Here is a 20,576-nt window from a genome sequence, read left to right as displayed (position 1 = left end):
CTGCTGAGATGAGATATTCCATTTCAAATTTTCTAATTTGACTAAGTTGCTTTCCTAACAGTTGGAAATACTGCAATGAGTGCTTAGTCTAGTAATATTGAGGTATAGTGTATTCTTTTCATACAGCTATACTCATTCCATAACAAATGCTTTGCATTTGTTCAAAGGCAGTAACAAAATAATCCACACTCCAATATGCCTTAAAATATGACATTTCAAGTCCACTTTTCTTTTCTTGTTTTGACATGATGAGTATGTACTGTAATAAAAAATAAAACGTAGTACACTATTTATGTGGTTCCCAAAACACTGTTTAGCTACAACTGTACCACCATAATTTGTAGTGCAACAAGCAAAAGTGCTAAGTGTTGAAAGCACCATTCATGGTCTCTGTTGTACCTTTCTCAGTGCTGCTGGTAAAGTATAAAAGCAGTCATAACACATAAACAAATACGTTTACCTGTGTTCCAATAAATTTTACTTATGGACACTAAACTTTGAATTTCATATAAATATTACCTGTCATAAAAAGTTATTCATCTTTTAATTTCTTTCAACCATTTGCAAATGTAAAAAAAAAAAAAAATCCTTAGCTTACAAGAAAGCTATACAAAAACAGGCAGGAGGCTATATTTGACCTGCAGGCCACAGTTTGCTCATTCCTGCCCTATGGCACAGATAAATCTCATTTCTCCCCACTCTCAGATTCAGGACATAGAATCATTTAGATAAGTCCATTATCAGAATCAATTAATCACCACTTACTGGCTTCTATTCCAGGCAGGGTGGATCCTGTTTATTATAGGAAGGGTTTTTTCTATTGTTGCAGTTTATATCATTTATAATCTAGTTCCAGTAGAATAACCTGTTGACAACTTTTAATAAGATCAGTGGCTTTTGGGAAACACCCTGTTGTTGTTGTTAAGTGCCACTGAGTCGGTTACAATTCATAGCAACTCTACGTACAACAGAAAGAAACACTGCCTCGTCCTGTGCGAGCATCACAATCCTTGCTATGCTTGAGCCCATAACTGCACTCACTGTGTCAATCCACCTCATTGGGGGTCTTCCTCTCTTTTGCTGACCCTCTACTTTACCAAGCATGATGTCCCTCTCTAGGGACTGGTCCCTTCTGATAACATGTCCAAAATACAGGAGACGAAGTCTTGCCATTCTCACTTCTAAGGAGCATTCTGGCCATACTTCTGGCAGTCCATGTTATATTCAATATTCTTTGCCAACACCTTAATTCAAAGGCATCAGTTCTTTGGTCTTCCTTATTCATTGTCCAGCTTTAGCATGCATACGAGGCAATTGAAAATACCATGGCTTGGGTCAGGCGCACCTTAGTCCTCAAAGTGATATCTTTAAAGTGACACTTTAAAGAGCTCTTTTGCAGCAGATTTGCCCAACACAATGTGTCATCTCATTTCTTGACTGCTGCTTCCATTGAGTGTTGATTGTGGATCTAAGTAAAATGAAATCCTTGACTATTCCAATATTTTCTCCGTTTATCGTGATGCTGCTTATTGGTCCAGTTGTGAGGATTTTTGTTTTATGTTGAGGTGTAATCCATAAGGAAGGCTGTAGTCTTTAATCTTCATCAGTTAGTGCTTCAAGTCCTCTTTGCTTTCAGCAAGGAAGGTTGTGTCATCTGCGTATCACAGGTTGTTACTGAGTCTTCCTCCAATCCTGATGCTGCATTCTTCTTCATATGGTCCAGCTTTTCAGATTACTAGCTCAGCATACAGACTGAATAAGTATGGTGAAAGGATAACAACCCTGACACACACCTTTCCTGATTTTAAACCACACAGTATCTCCTTGTTCTGTTCGAATGACTGCCTGTTGGTCTATGTACAGGTTCCTCATGAGCATAATTAAAGTGTTCTGGAATTTCCATTCTTCACAATGTTATCCATAATTTGTTATGATCCACAGAGTCAAATGCCTTTGCACAGTCAATAAAACACAGGTAAACATCTTTCTGGTATTCTCTGCTTTCAGCCAAAATCCATCTGACATCAGCAATAATATCTCTCATTATACATCTTTTTCTGAATCTAGCTTGAATTTCTGACAGTTCCCTATGTACTGCTGCAACCATTTTTGAATGATCTTCAGCAAAATTTTACTTGCATGTGATATTAATGATATTGTTTGATAATTTCTGCATTCTGTTCGATCACCTTTCTTTAGAATGGGCACAAATACGGATCTCTTCCAGTCAGTTGGTCAGGTAGCTATCTTCCAAATTTCCTGACATAGATGAGCAAGTGCTTCCAGTGTTGCATCTGTTTGTTGAATGATGCAGGAAGCATCAAAAGATGGAAGGAATACAGAGTCACTGTACCAAAAAGAACTGGCAGATGTTCAACCATTTCAGGAGGTAGCATATGATAGAGAACTGATAGTAGCGAAGGAAGAAGTCTAAACCGCACTGAAGGCATGGGTGAAAAAGAAGGCTCCAGAAATTGATGGGAAACACCTTAGCTGTCTTTAATTTCACCCCTTATAGCAACTTCCAAGATCAAAAGCTTCCTATCTTACTTCCCCTTTTAATTCAAGGTCAGAATATGTGGTCCTTGGGCGAGATGCTGCTCAAGTTATTGAACCAGACCTCTGTTTACTTTCATCTCCTAGACATGAAGGACCATAAAAGGATTTGACTCATTTTTACAAGTGAGGCCTTTCCATAGGCATGGACAACACTGCTTTCCAGACCGAGGCTGCAAGCTCCATCTCTGAGTTTTACAATTCAGAATCCTACAAAAATGACTCAGCATTCCAGTCATCCTGGAAGATCTTTCACTCTACTCCTCATCTCTTCTTTTCATCCCCTACTCAGACTTTTATGTCTGAGGACTTCCATTTGTAGCCATAGCTAAATGGAGACATGACATATTTACTGGAACCTTACATTGATATTTCACTCTATATGAGAACTGAAACAAGTGAGAAAACCATAAGTCACATGCAGACCAGGATATGGGTGGTATCCCTTGCAAAGTTACTCTGTAGGCATGGTTACCAGGTAGGAATATAAGGCTTCTATTAATCTTTGCAAAGATTAAGTTAATCTTTGCAGAGATTAAGTTAAGCACGATCTGTCACTTCAAAAGTGATGTTATCAAAATTTGTATTTCATCTGCTGTTGCCCCTTTCGGCCTTTTCCCTCTACCCTACCCCATGCCTTCTCTTTTCTGCCCTGACTTAAAACAGACAAGGCTCTGAACAGATAAATGTTGGAGACGCTACAGTCACTGGTTTAGTCTACTAAGCTAAACTTGCTTTAGTTTTATGTGGAAGAGGCCTTGAGGATGAGAAGTAACAAGGGAGATTACCATGAACCTCCAATCACTGTTACCTCAAGCCTATATCTTGCTGAAGTTTCAAAGCCAACCATTATTGTACATTCTCAAAGGCCACCCCTTTGCACTGGCAAAGACTCAAACACTCTTCCATTATGTGTGTATGGGGAGGACAACCTGGCACAATGCAAATTGTGAAATAACAGGAACCCTAAAGCTGAAGCATACTAAAGGAAAGGGAGGAAATTTAGGGCCGGAATCAAGCCTTCAGTCTAAAGAAAACATCTGGTTTACAGGACAGAGATGATTCTCCCTCCTCAAAACAAAAAAGTTATACTTTGATGTGGGAAGGGATGGAAAAGAAAGAAAGAGCATTTCTCAACATATTTCAGTACAGCTTCAAGAGATGTGACCGGAGAATGAATTCCAGAGACTATGCTCAAAGCCAAATTAAGGCATAGGCCAATCACGCAGTTTCTTGATCTTGTTACTGCCAAAGTAGACAGTGCCCTCTAGTGGAATTTTTTTTTAATATCTCTTATTAACACTGACCTTTTTTTTTTTTATATATATATATATATATATATAGGGTCGCTGTTGGAATCAACTCTACGGCATTGGGTTTGGGGTTTTTTGGGTATATATATTTGGTTTGGTATATATGTTTTAGAAACACTGTTGGCCGTAGTGGTTAAGTGCTATCACTGCTAACCAAAAGGTCAGCAGTTCGATTCCATCAGGCGCTCCTTGGAAACTCTATGGGGCAGTTCTACCCTGTCCTATAGGGTCACTATGAGTCGGAATCGACTGGATGGCAATGGGTTTGGGTACATATGTTTTTGCAAACCATCCATAAAGACACAGGCAGCAGAGAGGCAGAAAGCATTTATAATCAGCTGAAACCCTGAACCATGAACTGGCATACTTCTGTTTACAAGTGAGAGCTAACACTCAGCATTTTATGACAGGCACTGTACTAAGCAAGCATGTGACAAACATTGCTTCATTTAATCCTTACAACTGTGTGAAGTAGTTACCGTTAGTCAACTTGCCCAAGATACCCCAGCTATTAAGGGGAAGATGACTTATCTACATTTTAAATCCTCCTAAAAAAATCCGATTCAGAATGTGCCCACAAAGAACAGTACTACGGAAAACTTGGGGAACATTTGCTACATTTTGCTCATTTTAAAATACTGACTCTGCTTTGATTTATAATAATTTGTTTCTCAAAACAATCTTTCTAAGTTTCCCCCAGATTCCTCTAAAATAAATTGTTGAATACTGAAATGACCTGAAGAGGTGCTGAATTATTAGTTTGTCAGGGGCACCACCATGTTCCTTTCAGCATCATCAGTGCTTCTGGACCTCCTCTCGGGAGGGATGTCTTTGTGCTCATTTGTGTCCTCCTCTTCTATTCTTCTATTCTTGTCCAAACCCAAGTAAATCAAATATTACCTACTACTGCAACCTAGTGGCATAGTGGTTAAGTGCTACGATTGCTAACCTAAAGGTCGGCAGTTCAAATCTGCCAGGCGCTCCTTGGTGAAATTCTATGGGGCAGTCCTACTCTGTCCTATAGGGTCGCTATGAGTCGGAAATCAACTCGACGGCAATGGGTTTTTTTTTTTTTACTGCAACCTAAGACAAATCAACAGCCTTCTAAAATCAAATTATAAATACACTCAAATTTATATTCTTAGAACTTATTTTACATCGAAACTTGATAGAAACCTTAGTAAGAGTAGCCCTCTACCTCTGAACAAAAACTATACTGGCCTACATTTCTTTATGACCTAAAAAAATTACTATATAATGCATTGTTGCCATGGTCAGCTTTAAAGTAATGGCACAGAAAAGAAGGGAAATGGTTTTAATACCTGGAAAAAAAAAAGTTCTACTTGATTATAAACACAAATCAATATAGGGACTAACAAAAATTAAATAATATTCATTTAGGCTTTATAAAAAAGTTGGTTCCTTCCTTTTGTCTACAATATAAAATACAACTCTTTTAACTGAGCATATCAAATGCCTCAGATGGGTCCCTGTTATGGATTGAATTGTGCCTCTCCAAAAAATGTTTAAGTCCTAACGCCTAGTACCTGTGAGTGTGACCTTGTCTGTAAATAGGATCTTTGAAGATTTTATCAGTTAATATAAGGTCACACAGAGTAGGATAGGTCCTAATCCAATGAGTGGTGTCCTTATAAATGAGGGTAAGAGACACAGACAGAAGGAAGACGGTCACGCAGATGGAGACAGAGATGGAGTTATGCTGCAAGCCAACGAACACCTGCAGCTACCAGAAGCTAGGACAAAAAAGGATCTTCCCCTGAGACTTCAGAAAAGAGCATGGCTCTAATGTCACCCTGAATTTGCACTTCTAGCCTCCAGAACTGAGATAATAAATTTTTATTGTTTTAAGTCACTCACTTTGAGGTACTTTGTTAGGTAGCCCTAGGAAAGTAATACAACCCCAAATCACTTTGTCAGCTTCATTTATTCAGAGAACAAACACTTATGGAGCACTTTACTGCCAGGCACTACTCTAGTTTTGCAGGATGCAGCAGCAAATAAGACAAAGCCACAGCCCTCAGTATTAAGGGAAGAAAAATGGCAAAGAGCAACACGGTGCGGGGTGGTGGTGATCAAGGCAGACCTGTCTGATAGAGTGACAACCGACCAAACAGCTGAAGGAAGTGAGGAAGGGAATCATGCGTGGGGTATTTGGAGAAAGGCTATCCAGACAGAGAAAACAGCAGTGCAAAGACCTGGAGACAAAAGCATTCTTCTAGCTAGCTGAAGAGAATAAGTGTGGATTAATCACAGAGCAAATGGAGTGGTAAGAAATTTGGGTGGTGGGGGGAGGTGCTGGGAAGGAGTGAGAGGTGTAAGTATATCACATAGGGCTTTTTTAGGTTATGGAAAGAACTTCGCATTTTACTCTGAAGTAGAAAGTCGCTGGAAATTTTGAGAAGAGGTGCAACACAATCTGACATTTTTTTAAAGGGTTATTCTTTAGTGTGGAGAACAGAAAGAGGAAGCATAAGGGTGGAAGCAGCCTTATGTCTTATCCCTGGCATCTCCTCCAACTAAATATATTTCCATCTCAGCTAATATTTGCTGAGATCACGTATGGCAGGCATACCTTATCTTATTTAATCTGCAAAACAAAACTGCAAGGTAGATATTACAAAGGGGAGAAAACGAAAAAGGCTAGGGCAGGGTCAAGTAGCTTATCCACAACAAAGAGCTAATAAGTGGTGAAATCACAAAACAAGTCTGCCCGAAGCCCAAGTTTCTAAAGCCCAACATACCTTTCTGCTTCACTAGAGTCTGTATCAGACCCTCCTACCATTCCAGTCTTTGTACATACACACTTGGCCTAGAATGAATAAATATCTTTCCATCCAATTTCTTTGATGGCAAATATCTGTTCATTTTTATAGACCAATTCAAGTATCCCCTCCGACGTGAAATCTTTCCAGACTCTTCCCAGGCTACTTCATTGTTCCATCTTCTGTGCTTCATTATAGCAGTTGTTTCATCTTCATTTCTCTGAAGCAGTACTTACCTGGTTGTAGTGTAATTTTTATCTATTTATATATATATTTTCCACCACTGAATTCCTCATGGTAGAATCATGCCTTCCTATTTATCATCACCTCTCCTACCCCTGCACTCCCCTCCCCTTCTCTCTCGCTGTCTTTCATACACAGATACACACATACACACACCCCTAGCACAGTGCCGGCAGCCAAATAAATGCTGGCTGGATGAAGTACTACGTTATTAAAGAATCAAATGCAGAGCTCTCCCATTCTACTCTGTGCATCTTGGATGTCGGGTGCCATGTTTTTAAAGGAACACTGAAAGCTAGACAGCACCTAGAAAAGGGAGACGATGATGGCGAAGAAACATAAAACTTTATCCAAAGAAATAATTTAGAAACTAGAACACTTAGGTTGAAGGGAAGGATGAAAGAAACATTAATTTTGTTGGTTTCAATATAGAAAGACTGAATGTGCATATGAGATTGTCCTGAAGGGCAGAATGAAGACCAACATGTGGAAGAAACGGTAAAGGAAATCATGGCTTAACCGAAGCAAGGAAAACTAAGTGTTCAATTGCAGGAAATTCTCTCGTTCGAGAAATGTTCATAAAGGAGCTATATGGCCATCTAGATGAAAAGTAACAGGATGAATGCACTATATTCTGGTCTCTGATTTAGAGTACCATTAACTCCAGGACACTTAAAATACCCAGCTTTCTAGTTCATGAGCTATATTCTCTTACAAAGTTATCAAATTTATTAGATTTTTAAAATATTGGCCCAAGGTTTTTCATTGTGCCTTAGTTTTCTAAAGGACCTGACATTTTTCTACCTTATTTACCCACATTTCTTGGTTTGACTGGCCATGCATAAACAAACAAACAAAAATGGCCACCATCAAGTTGACTTCTGACTCATGAAGACCCCATGTGTGCAAAGTAGAACTGCACGCCATGGGGTTTTCAAGGCTGCGAACTTTCAGAAGCAGATCACCAGGCCTTTCTTCCTAGGCACTTCTGGGTGGATTCAAACTGCCAACTTGTCAGTTAGTAGTGGAGCACTTAACCTTTTGCACCACCCAGGGACTGCAGCTATGCAAGATGAGTTGCACACCAGGAAGGGCAGAGATGAACAGTGAGGCATTTTTTATTTGCCTTGTGATGTTCTCTCTTATCAAAATCTTCCTAGAAACCTGATGGGTTTCTGTGCCTATTGCCAATTTATCTCTCAGGTCCAAATTCACTCTGAAGGTGTGTGAATATATCCAGTGATGCTCAGCCCCAGCCACACTCCCAGAATGTATGGCTCCTTGACCACTTCACAGATCTGGCTTGGCCTGGTGATCACCTTCCCACAACACTCCCAACACAAACATCTCAGGCTCCAGGTGTTCTGGCACCCCCCATTCCCTCTGCATGCCTACACACCCAGTTAGCAGCTGCAGCTTCCCTGCATTTAGGAGGGTAGCTTCCTGCTTGCCCCGTAACTGAAGATGAGCTCTGGTCTGGGCAAATCAGTGAACTTCTCTAATATTCAGTAAGATGCAGCTATACCTTCTCCAACAAGGTCTGAACCCCAGCCTTGAGGAGAGCGCTTTCACAGGTTTGTCCTTCCTTGGGTACTCTCCCTCAGATGTAGGGTATCATATAGAGTTCTCTATACCTTATCTCTTTTATCGTAGTTTAAAACAGTTTTGTTTTGTTTTAATATTAAGCTTTCCTTTAAAATCACTGTGTGGTTTCTGTATCTAGATTGGACCCAGTCTAACAGTTTCCGTAAAGCCAGACTCAAAGACGCAACACAATATAAAACCAGCCACTGATAATTTTCCTAGATTTACTTCTAAATTTGTAAAATATATCATGTATCTGATAAAATCCAAAACATTTAAAAATTCAAAAATCTTAAAAGTTTTGAGAGCTCAAGAAGTCAGAAGGCTTACAGTTAAATCATCCACAATACCTTAACAATTGATGATCCTATTTGATAATCATCTGCAACAACAAAAAAAGAAATAACTCTCCCAAATAGGTTTAATTTACCTTGTTTTAAAAAGGATTTGCAGAACATCACATGACAAAGGGATGTGGTCTCTTTTATCTTGACCTTACAACCTTATACAAGGACCCAGGATTAGAACCATCAATCAACACTATTCAAAACATAGTTTGCTTTTCCTTGGTTATACAATATAATGTAAAAGGTGTTATCATAAAGGACATAAAACAAATTAGAAATCAGTGATCTAACATTTTTTGAGACAAAACATATTCCCCCCTGGGATACAGTATGGTGTAAGAGGCACTAGCTACAAAATAAAACAAGAAATACAAGATAAAACTACATGAATAATGGAAGAGAAGGGGGGAAGCCAACCTACCAGTGTTTAAAGAGTTACAACGTTTAGAAAAGGAAATGTAAGACTCAGCCAGAGCATTAGAGAAATGGCAGAGTAAGCTTTAAATAAGCAAAAAGAATAAAAATTGAGTATTTCAAGTATGAAAAATAATATACATAAAGGTGAGAATATATATACAAAGTTTAGGATAAGCCAAGTAAAGCCATTCGGCTAAAGTGAATCTGCTGAATTAAATCAGTAACATTAGAGCTGAGGTGTACAACACTGTCTTGCGAAGACCGGTCAGTCTGGCTTCAGTGTAAAGAATTTAGAGAAGGGAGGAATGTCTACGGTTGAAACAGGTATTAGGAAACAAATGGACTAGTCCCAGTTGAGGTATGGAGTGGATATAAGTTACTGCATTTGTGAGAGTAGAAGGGTATGGTCTACGGTTAAGTCAATACAGAATAAAATGCTAAGTTTTGGGGTTTTTTTCCTTTGTTCAAAAAAAGGAAAATGATCTTACTGACAGATAAATGTAAAGAATAAAAGAAAAGAAGCAGAGGGAAAGTGGGAAAGGAATAATTTCAAATATTCCAGGAAAAACATCTAACAATATAACCCACTGAACAATGTGTTCAGGTTTAGGCATAGGTTTACCCCAGTCATTGTATGGCAGGCACTGCAACTCAACACAGCATATAACCATGTATGAAACATCCAATCTGTACATGGAATAGAGGGATACACACTTTCACAATTGAAGGGACTTCAGTTAGTCAGAAATTATCAATTTTAGTGGCCTTTTGCTTCTTTTGTCTCCTTTCATGTTACTTGCCTTTTGGCAAGTTCACTTCTTGATAGCACTTCCACCAAATGCGTTTTGAGATACAGAAAAAGAAGGGTGGGACAAGAAAAATGAAACAAAAATTCAAATCTATATGCATGATCTCATGTACTTAGAACACAGGAAGAAAGAATCTTGTCATGATTTATCTTCAAGCAATATTTTGGTATAACTATATACTATATTTTAATAAGACATTATCATAAACCATTAAATACAAAATAACAAAAAATGCACTTATAAATCCTACAAGAAATAACACAACTAGAGAGAAATATAGCCCAAAACAAACATAAGCAGAGTTCCTCAGTTTAGTCAGAAATCTCTGTGAAGCTGAAATAAATTGTCACTGAAAAACCTGAAAGTAGAGCTCTTATTAACAATAAAGGCAGTACATCTGGGTTTTAAATTTTCACATATCAGCGACACATTTTTTCCCTTGACCTCAGATAATTTCTAGAGCTTGGCTTTTTTGTTGTACCTTTTTTCATACTCAATAAAAATTTAAAAAATCTTATTAAAATTTCTTCATTTTTTTCTGTTTAACGTTTATCAATAAATCTAAAAGAATGAGAGCAAAGAGTTGATATATTTTTTCACAATTTAAAAAAATCTATTTGCTCTCATTATCTGCTTCAGTTCATTTTCCTAACTGTTGTTCCCTTTTTTCCCCTGGAAACCTCAAAACAAACAAAAAACTCTGAAATATCAATTAATATATAATTAAATCAATTCTTTAGAGAACTTCTTGAGCCTTTATCATTTACATGTTTTATTTTCTTAGTTGACTCTCTCTTCCCTTCTATATATTTCTTTGAAAAAGAAATTTGGAATTAATCATTTTGATAAAATTAATTTCTCTTTTGGGTAAAAAGACTACACCTTCCCAGATTTAACACAAAAGGAAAAATTACTAATGCTCCTTTGGTAAAATGCTCCTTTGGTAAGTATAATTAAATTTCTTAAAGTATTAGTTATAACAAAATTTTGGAACAGGCTAATCTTAATGTTGGAGATATGTTCTTGGAAATGAGGGCACTAACTACTATTCAAAGTGCTGTTCAGAGTCATTATAGCATAATCCCTTTGGAGACACTGTCTAGGCATTGAAAAAAAAGAAAACCCATTGCCGTTAAGTCAGTTCTGACTCAGTGACCCTGCAGGACAGAGTGGAACTGCCCTATAGGGGTTCTAAGACTGTAACCTTTATGGAATCAGATTGCTACATCTTTCTCCCATGGAGCTGCCTGTGGGTCCAAACCGCTGATCTCTTGGCTAGTTGCTTAGCGCTTTTAACCACTGCACTATCAGAGTTAGTATTATATATGATCAACATATATTTAATATACAACTGAAAGTTTATTTCCTGCTGTCTTTATCTTCTGTGCTTTCTTTAGAATTTGTCTAATGGTTGCTTCACTTGCCTTGAATGTGATCCAGATCCACCTAACCCTTGACCAATTTAAACCTGTATTTTAGCATCCAGCCATACTTTAACCACGAAACTAGTTCCATATTTGATTATCCAAACTATTTGCTGTGAAGCAGAAGACCACAATCAGAAAATAGAATGTCAGTGGTAGAAAGGCCTCCACAGAGTAAACAAAACAAACCTATTGGCAAATGTCTTTCAAACTGGGAAAAGAATAGTATGATGACATAAACTGACTGGTCAAGAAAAAAAACTTAAAAAAAAGACGGCTAACTCTACAATCTTTGACATGTCAGTACTGTAACAAAGGTGTTAAATAGTGCCTTGGCAATTTACACAAAACAAATTATTTGGCCCAGTGTACTTGAAACTCTTATCTACTTGACAGTAAATTTACTTAGCAAAAATGCTGTAGTTGGGTAAAGAGTTAATTTGCAGTATTTGCATACATATACAGAAATTGTTTAATTTCATCGGGCTTTTTTAATATGCAACATTAGTTATACTTTATGGTTTAATTCTTGGTTTTGTTGATAAACATGCTTCCTGCTTATTAGAAGCTCACTTGGTAGAAATTGCAAAATTACAAAGCTCTGTTCAGTTCCAGCTAGAGACTAACTCTGAACAGGACTGATGATTTTAAAGGAAGCTCAGTTCTTACGAAATAACTTTAAAACATTGATTTGCTTTCTGATTTTCCATATCCATTTTTTTTAAGTTTACTTATGAAATTTCATAAAGCAATTGGCCATTTATCTCTCATAGTTCTTATTAGCCTGAGCTAATGCCAAAACTAAAATCTGGGAAATAATCTAATATCAAAATATTAAATTTTCAAATATCCCAAAATACTTTGTATACTGTCAAATATTATCAAGATTACCTTACATATAATCAAAACATTAATTAAATGAGGTTCTCTTGAATTCCACAACATAGAAGAATATTCCTTTTCGCACTGCATCACCCCTATTAAATTGATGTCATTTGCAAATACAACATACCTTAAATATTTGATTTATGAAGACTTAAAATTAACAGACTTCTATATGGATAACATACATTGTAACAATTTTGGTATCCCTTTAAGCTCCTTAAATGCAGATGTTACACATACCAAAAGGTCTTTTAACTTAAGAGACTTTGGATAGAAACCTGGAAGAGTTTCTTAATTATCCAGAATCAGATAATAATGAGGATGCTGAAGAAGGTAAAGTCCATGTAAACCTTCAAGAACAGAAAATCATTCACCTTTGAGTATCAGACATTTGTGGGCCTGAAGTCCAAAGTCAGGCTTTCAGATTTCTGTGGGTCCTCTCAGTTCAGATTCTTGTACTTTGGCACAAAATCAGGGTAAGTCACAAAACCTGTGAACATTCTCAAGTTTGTTTTTTTAGCAATACATAATACATGTAGCAGTTACAGAATAATACTGGCTTACAATTACTTTGGCAGTTTAAGTAATAGAACAAAAAAAAACGTTTTTGTTTGGTGGTGACTATTTATTGGTTAGACAGTTTTATTTTCCTCTTCATATTTTCGGTGATTGTTTCCCACTGGTATCATCAACCAGGTCTCTCAGGCGAGATAAATGGTGCAAAGCCCTTCATTAAAAAGTATAAAACACATTATAAACCAATATTTAAGGACTGAATACCCTGCGCAGACAATAAGAAATGTGATTACATTGTTTTTAACTTCAAAGTTAGTAAAAGAAATGAATTTATAGAATAATACAAACATAAAAGTTTGAGAGTTTTCCTTATAAAAACTTGAAATCTGAATAATTGAGGGTTACAATAACTTATCTAAAGTTCTGTAAACATTTAGTTTTAAAAATTCTATTACTGTTTGACATTCAAGTATTTTGAAAGTTAATCTGCCAAGTAGTCTATTAAGAAACAATAATAATAAATATCATTTTTATCACACTTTACAAAACACTTTTGCATGTCATTTTGCACAACACCTCTCTGGAGATACCTTTCTTTTTGGTATGCTATATATGTCAGATTAAGAAATAAAATACATAATTCATTTATTATATTTACATTTAAGATAGCTAAAACTTTTTTAAAAAAATAGCACTTAGGGATCAATTTCAATTCTGAGGAAAGCTCATTTTTATTGGGGGAAGTGGAGGAAATCAATAATGTATTATACCAACAACCTGGATTTTTGCCTAAAATAAAGCCAAGATTGTAGGACAGGTCTCAGTGAAGAAAACTCAATCATTCCTCAAACAAACCAGGAAAAGAGAGGCCCTTAAATTTCCAGGCTTCCTCTAAGAATATTCTTCCAGTTTTTCCTTTCCCCTATCCTTCAGATCCATGAGGACCACTCAGAAAATGCCAATCAATCATATTTCAGATCTCTGATAAATAAGATACTAAGAAAAACAGAGAGAATATAATAATTATGACATGCAATAATCTCTAATATCAGTCATTTCCATTTCTATGGTAAGTTCAAAGACAGTGACTATAACACTCCATTCTATAGTCTCTAACACATAATACATTCAATAAATGTATATTAAATAAAATACATCTTCTACTTTATCCCAGATAAGGAGATGGAAGAAGGTAGTAGTGTTAATTACTATATTTATATCTAATTCCCTGTACTCTACACTTCTTGGATACTTTTACTCAAATGGATTTTACCACCCTTTTTGGCAACTTCATTTCATTATTGAGATTTTTGCCTTCATGAAATAAAAAACAATAACTCATTCAAAGTTACTATGCAATCAAAGGTAAAAGTAACTTGGCCCTACCATTTCTACATCCTACGGTAATAGCTCGCTGCCTGAAGGATTATTCTCTTCCTAAAGACGCACGTTTATCAGAAAGCAGATAATCTGTAAACACACTTTGGACTTATTTTCCTTTTTTTTTTTTTTCCATGTTAGTGGAAAAAAAAAAAAAAGGAAAATAATGGTAGCTGTGATTCAAGAAAAGGAAAAAGGCAAGTGGCTAGAATCCTATCTTATTGTTTACAACTTTCAGAACAGGTTGCAAACCTGAGGGCCACAGATCTTTTGGACTTAGAGGGTCTGTGAAATTGGATGGGGAAAAACCAAATGCTACCTGTAAGTTATCATTTCCTTTAATTATGTATATTAACAACAGACCAATATCTGTGGCCTTGTCTCCAATAGAAATCACAGCCAATTTCATATTATTGTTGCAGGCATCTTGAAATATCTTGTATATTCATCGCTACTTCAAAATTACAGTAACAGTTAAACTCACTGCTAGAAAATATGTGATCCAATCTTCCTGTCTATAATCCAAAAGTTCATGTGGCTTAACTGGTCAACTATTAGACAACTTTAAGTCTAGCTGTTCATCCACCCAAATAATGAGGTCTCACTGGTGACTCAGACATCGACACTTTCCAATATTGCCTTTCTCTGTCTGTCAATCAACATGTGGAAGGAAGGAAGTAAAAGATCACTCCACTGTTTAATGATTTTATTCAAGCTACATAAAAGACCTCCATACTTGCATGTTTTTACAAAATTGATTTTAACTCAGTTGTACATTAAATGTATTGTCTTATTTTAAATGCATTACTAAAACACATATTACTACATCACAAAGTTGTTCTAATATTTTCATAACTGCAATTCAATATAATTAGTTTTATTTCTAATTCTATGTAGTTTATTTTATGTCTTTAAAAAACAGTAGCTAGTCGGGGGATAGAGAATACAGATGGAGAAGTGGATGAGAAGGGAACGGAAAAGAAGGGGAGAGAAAGACAGAAAAGGTGGGTGTATGGTATGGTGAGAAGGAATTGAGAAGGTAACTGGAAATGTGAAATTTTCGATTTTTTTTTACAGGGTCGCCACGAGTCGGAATCAACTCAACGGCACCGAGTTTGGTTTTTTTTTTTTTTTTCACCTCAACTAGACAATCAGCTAGAAATTCTTTAAAGTTAACTTCCATCTACCAGGCAGAGACTAAAACATAATCCACCACTTAGAAAAGTGGCTATCAGAAAGTGTTATTTCAAACAGGGAGTTTGAGCTGGTTTGTTCCAATCTGAACCCCTGCTGAGCATTTGCACATACTGAATCAGAATCCACATTTTAACAAGATTCTTATGTATAATAAATTTTGAGACCCACTGCTATACTAATGGTTCTCACAGTGGGTCCCTAACCAGGAGGATTAGCACTGCATGGGAACTTAGAAATGCAAATTCTCAGCAGAGGTTTAAACTGGAACTAACTGGCTCAAAGCCCTGATTTCAAACGTAGAGAGAAGGGGGCCCTGGTGGCACAGTGTGTCACAGATTGAACTGCCAAAATATGTGTCAACTTGGCTAGGCCATGATTCCCGTATTGTATGATTGCCCACCATTTTGCCATCTGACGTGATTTTCCTTTGTGTCCTAAATCCTACCTCTATGATGTTAGTGAGGCAGAACTTGAGGCAGTTATGTAAATGATGCCAGACTCAACCTAAGGATTAAGTTATGTCTTGAGTCAATCTCTTTTGAGATACAAAACAGAGAAGCAAGCAGAGAGGAGAGGGACTTTATACCACCAAGAAAAAAAGAGTCAGGAGTGGAGCACGTCCTTTGGACCCGGGGTTCTGGCACTGAAAAGTTCCTAGACAAGCGGAAGACTGATGACAAGGACCTTCCCCCAGAGCCAAAAGAGAGAGAAAGCCTTCCCTGGAGCTGGCACCCTGAATGCGGACTTCTAGCCTCCTAGACTGTGAGAGAATAAATTTCTGTTTGTTAAAGCCATCCACTTCTGGCATTTCTGTTATAGCAGCACTAGATGACTAAGACAGCCGCTAACCAAAATGTCGCAGTTCAAATCCATCAGCCGCTCTTCAGAAACCCTATGGGGCAGTTCTACTCTGTCCTATGGGGTTGCTATGAGTTGAAATTGACTCAATAGCAACAGGTTTAGTTTTTGTTGCTTTTGGCTTATAAAGAGAGGTACAGGACAAAATTATGGAAGGAAACTATTATTCTTGATTTTCTTCTCTAAAAAAGTGAAAAGGTAGGCTAATGGGGGAAAACATCAGTTTAAGGGTGATGTTACAACACCTTAACAACTGAATTAAAAGAAATTGATTTATTACGACCATGAGTCTACTGATGAGCATTAAGAATAGATACAAATCAATCCACAGAAACTCATTAACACAGATTGATTAAATGGAAACAGATTAGCTATATTTTAATTTGGGAAACCCTGGTAGCATAATGGTTAAGTGGTACAGCTGCCAACCAAAAGTTCAGCAGTTTGAATTCACCAGGCGCTCCTTGGAAACTCTATGGGGCAGTTCTACTCTGTCCTGTAGGGTTGCTATGAGTCGGAATCGACTCGACGGCACCGGGTTTGGGTTTCTGGTATATTTTAATTTACTCACAGATAGCTTGCCTTTGGTTTTCTATTAGTACTGACTGTTCTTCTTAAATATTACCTGTTTACTGGCCTATATTCAGTCTAGAATCCAGAACAGAATAAAAAGGCTTTTCAGAACAAACTCCTACCACTCCCTAAATCTATATAAAGTATGAGTACATTAGAATAAGAAAAGACCTTTGGTCTCCATCATATTCTGCAAATCTGAGAATTCTATCTCTAGTATGGAATGAAAACAAGAAAAGTGAACAGAGAGACTGGGAAACTGGAAAACTTTCTAGCTATCATTAAGTTTGGTCTTCATGGCATGGCCATTAATAATTTTTTTTTTTTTTGGTATTGAGAATTATACACTCTTACACATTCATGTTCAAAGTGTATATAAACCGAGATATTCCAAAGACAAAAACAAATTATTATTGGACAGTTGGTGATTTTGCATAAGTCTACTGTTGCTCATCTTTACAGAATCTAAGCAATGTACTATTGCTCATTCTTTACAGCCCACCTAGGCAGAGTAGCTGGTTGCCTACATGACTTAATAGAAGACTCTAGGAATACTGTACATATGGAATTGTGAATGGGTGTAGGTTTGCTTGTGTATATTTCAACCAATCAGTTTCAGATTGATTCAGAAATTCAGAAACTCAGAAATTCAGGCCGGTTTCAGAAGAGGATGTGGAACCAGGGATAACACCAGAAGGATGTTTAACTGTGTTTTATTGACTATGCAAAGGCATTTGACTGTGTAGATCATAACAAATTATAGATAACATTGAGAAGACTGGGAATTCCAGAACACTTAATTGTGCTCCTGAGGAACCTGTACATAGATCAAGAGGCAGTTGTTTGAACAGAACAAGGAAATACTGATTGGTTTAAGGTCAGGAAAAGTGTGCGTCAGGGTTGTATTCTTTCACCATACCTATTCAATCTGTATGCTGAGCAAATAATCCGAGAAGCTGGACTATACGAAGAAGAACGGGGCATCAAGATTGGAGGAAAACTCATTAACAACCTGTGTTATGCAGATGACACAACCTTGCTTGCTGAAAGTGAAGAGGACTTGAAGCACTTACTAATGAAGATCAAAGACCACAGCCCTCAGTATGGATTGCACCTCAACATAAAGAAAACAAAAATCCTCACAACTGGACCAATGAGCAACATCATGATAAATGGAGAAAAGATGGATGTCGTCAAGGATTTCATTCTACTTGGATCCACAATCAACAGCCATGGAAGCAGCAGTCAAGAAATCAAAAAAGTCATTGCATTGGGTACATCTGCTGCAAAAGACCTCCTTAAAGTGTTGAAGAGCAAAGATGTCACCCTGAAGACTAAGGTGCGCCTGACCCAAGCCATGGTATTTTCAATCGCACCATATGCATGTGAAAGCTGGACAGTGAATAAGGAAGACCAAAGGAGAACTGATGCCTTTGAATTGTGATGTTGGAGAAGAATATTAAATATACCATGGACTGCCAAAAGAACGAACAAATCTGTCTTGGAAGAAGTACAACCACAATGCTCCTTAGAAGCAAGGATGGCAGCACTGCGTCTTACATACTTTGGACATGTTGTCAGGAGGGATCAGTTCCTAGAGAAGGACATCATGCTTGGCAGAGTAGAGGGTCAGCGGAAAAGAGGAAGACCCTCAACAAGGTAGACTGACACAGTGGCTGCACCAGTGAGCTCAAGCATAGCAACGATTGTAAGGATGGCTCAGGACCGAGCAGTGTTTTGTTCTGTTGTGCATAGGGTCGCTATGAGTCAGAACTGACTCGAAGGCACCTAACAACATTGCAACCAAAAAATATGTAAATAAAGGCTCTAGGAAAGACCCTGGCTGAAAAACTATTATTCCATCTGCTTAAAGGTGGCAAACTTCTCTTACAGAGATTAACAATTTTTTTTTTTTAGTTTCTAATATATAAATTCATAAGACAGAGGTAAGTATTACAGGGTACAAAACAGTTACCATTCTGACTTCTATTAAAATAAAAATCCCTCTTGAAGAAATAACATTTTAAGCTGCTATCAGCCATTTATATTTCAGCTTCAATGTGTCTTTATAGAGAAGAAATATTTCTAAAGGGAGAGTAAAAGAAAACTGAGTGTCCAAGGGAGTAAACAGAATGCAAACTAAGAGCGTGGAGTTTCCTAAGGCTAATGATCAATATCTTAAAGCTTACTAGTAATCCAAATTGTTAAAACCAAAAACTGTTATTTGAGGAATAGAGGAGAAACATGATTATACAATATTCACCTGAGGGAAGGTCATTAAAGTACCCAAAGTAGAATTGTATTTGGAAGAAGCCGAATCTATTTTAAAAAATAAAAAGATGCCCATCTGCCTGTCGAAAACATTTTGCAGTCTAGAAAGATGAATTCTGAGACTGAATAAATTTTAAATTGTCCTTAAGACAGTTAATCTACAAACTAAAAATAATGGGAAAAATGTAAGAATATGCTTTTCTAAGTCTAAACTTAGAAAATAAAGTAACAGTACTAATAATAGTTAGGAAATAAAAAATAAAAGCGAAATTAAGACTGTTTACGCTAATCCAACAGAATTAACAGCTAAAAGTCAACCTAACAACACAAATCTTGCTCTCCCTGAAAATGAAATTCTTTATGTAAGCAAGGCTACTGATTGTTTAGCAGAATTCTACCAAATAAATTCTAGAAAATGGTTACAGAACCTATTGATCACAATATTTTGTGATGATCTAATCACTTAAGGTCCAATGTTCATTTTCACCAAGAAAAACATCTTCTAAGGTATATTTAACTCAGAAAATACATTTAGGTCTGTGGCACAGTTCAATATAAATGTTTTTAAGAGCAATGAAAAAGTAGAGGTCATCTACTTTAAATCTTAAAAGCAAAATGAAGTCCTTATCCTGGGTGGTGAATTGAGGCCCTGTACCTAGTTGAAATGGATAACTTACCACTATCATTAATGAGAAGAGTGTTAGCAATACCATGATTAGCAACACAGGCTTTAGAATCAGGAGGCCTGGTTTGAATCCTAGTGCTACCGCTTGCTAGCAATGTAACCTTGGGCAAGTTACTTTATTCTTCATGCCAGTTCCCTCATTTGTATAATGAAGGTAATAATAGTACTTAACCTCACAGGATTATGAAGATCAAATGAATTATACTCAACAGCACTTAAAAAACTGGCCCTTGGTAAATGCTCATTAAATGTCACTTACTATTATCATTATTCACAAAATCCTACTAGGTATAGAACACAATATCCCAGTACTACGGCAAGTGACAAAGAAAGAGACATTATTTCTATCCTGAAGATTATAAATTAAGTAGTGGGAGAAAAAAAAATCATACTTACATCTATTTTTTAAACTATGTAAACAAAAAAGATGTACATATTATGACAATTAGAGGAAGTTTTAAATTTACACGTCTAACTTATTCACTGCTTCCTCAGGTAATAGAATCCTATGTAAATTCTGTAAGAATAAGAAGGTAGACAGTGCTTGTTTAGAGCTACTTCTAGCCAAGTGAAATAGTGTTGCCACAGTAAAAATGTTTAATCTTACTATTTCCTAAATTCAGTTACTCCATCTTCTGAAAGCACTTGATATTCACACAATCAATCCCATAAATTAAGAGCCTTCTTTTCTGCCAATATCATGACTACAGGGAAGACTCTTCCTCACTTTTTATT

The 20,576-nt window shown here is 36.8% G+C and overlaps 1 protein-coding gene across 3 annotated transcripts in view; it reads right to left on the bottom strand.

Moving 5' to 3' along the window:
- Nucleotides 1–5,276: 5,276 nt before the first annotated feature.
- The window catches only part of C11H18orf54 (chromosome 11 C18orf54 homolog), a 51,072-nt gene continuing 35,772 nt past the window's right edge, over nt 5,277–20,576 (bottom strand). For 2 of the 3 annotated variants that reach the window (XM_049900579.1, XM_049900578.1), the window contains exon 8: nt 5,277–13,088. In XM_049900579.1, coding sequence (XP_049756536.1) covers nt 13,016–13,088 — 73 coding nt within the window. In that variant the 3' untranslated portion in view covers nt 5,277–13,015. Of the gene's footprint in view, nt 20,359–20,576 lie in introns of all 3 variants that reach the window. The other variant, XM_049900580.1, reaches the window with a different exon arrangement.

Source organism: Elephas maximus, chromosome 11 (assembly GCF_024166365.1).
Source record: "Elephas maximus indicus isolate mEleMax1 chromosome 11, mEleMax1 primary haplotype, whole genome shotgun sequence".
Lineage (NCBI taxonomy): Eukaryota > Metazoa > Chordata > Mammalia > Proboscidea > Elephantidae > Elephas > Elephas maximus.
The sequence above is the reverse complement of the archived record's forward strand: the minus strand, read 5'-3'. Positions and strand labels throughout refer to the sequence as shown.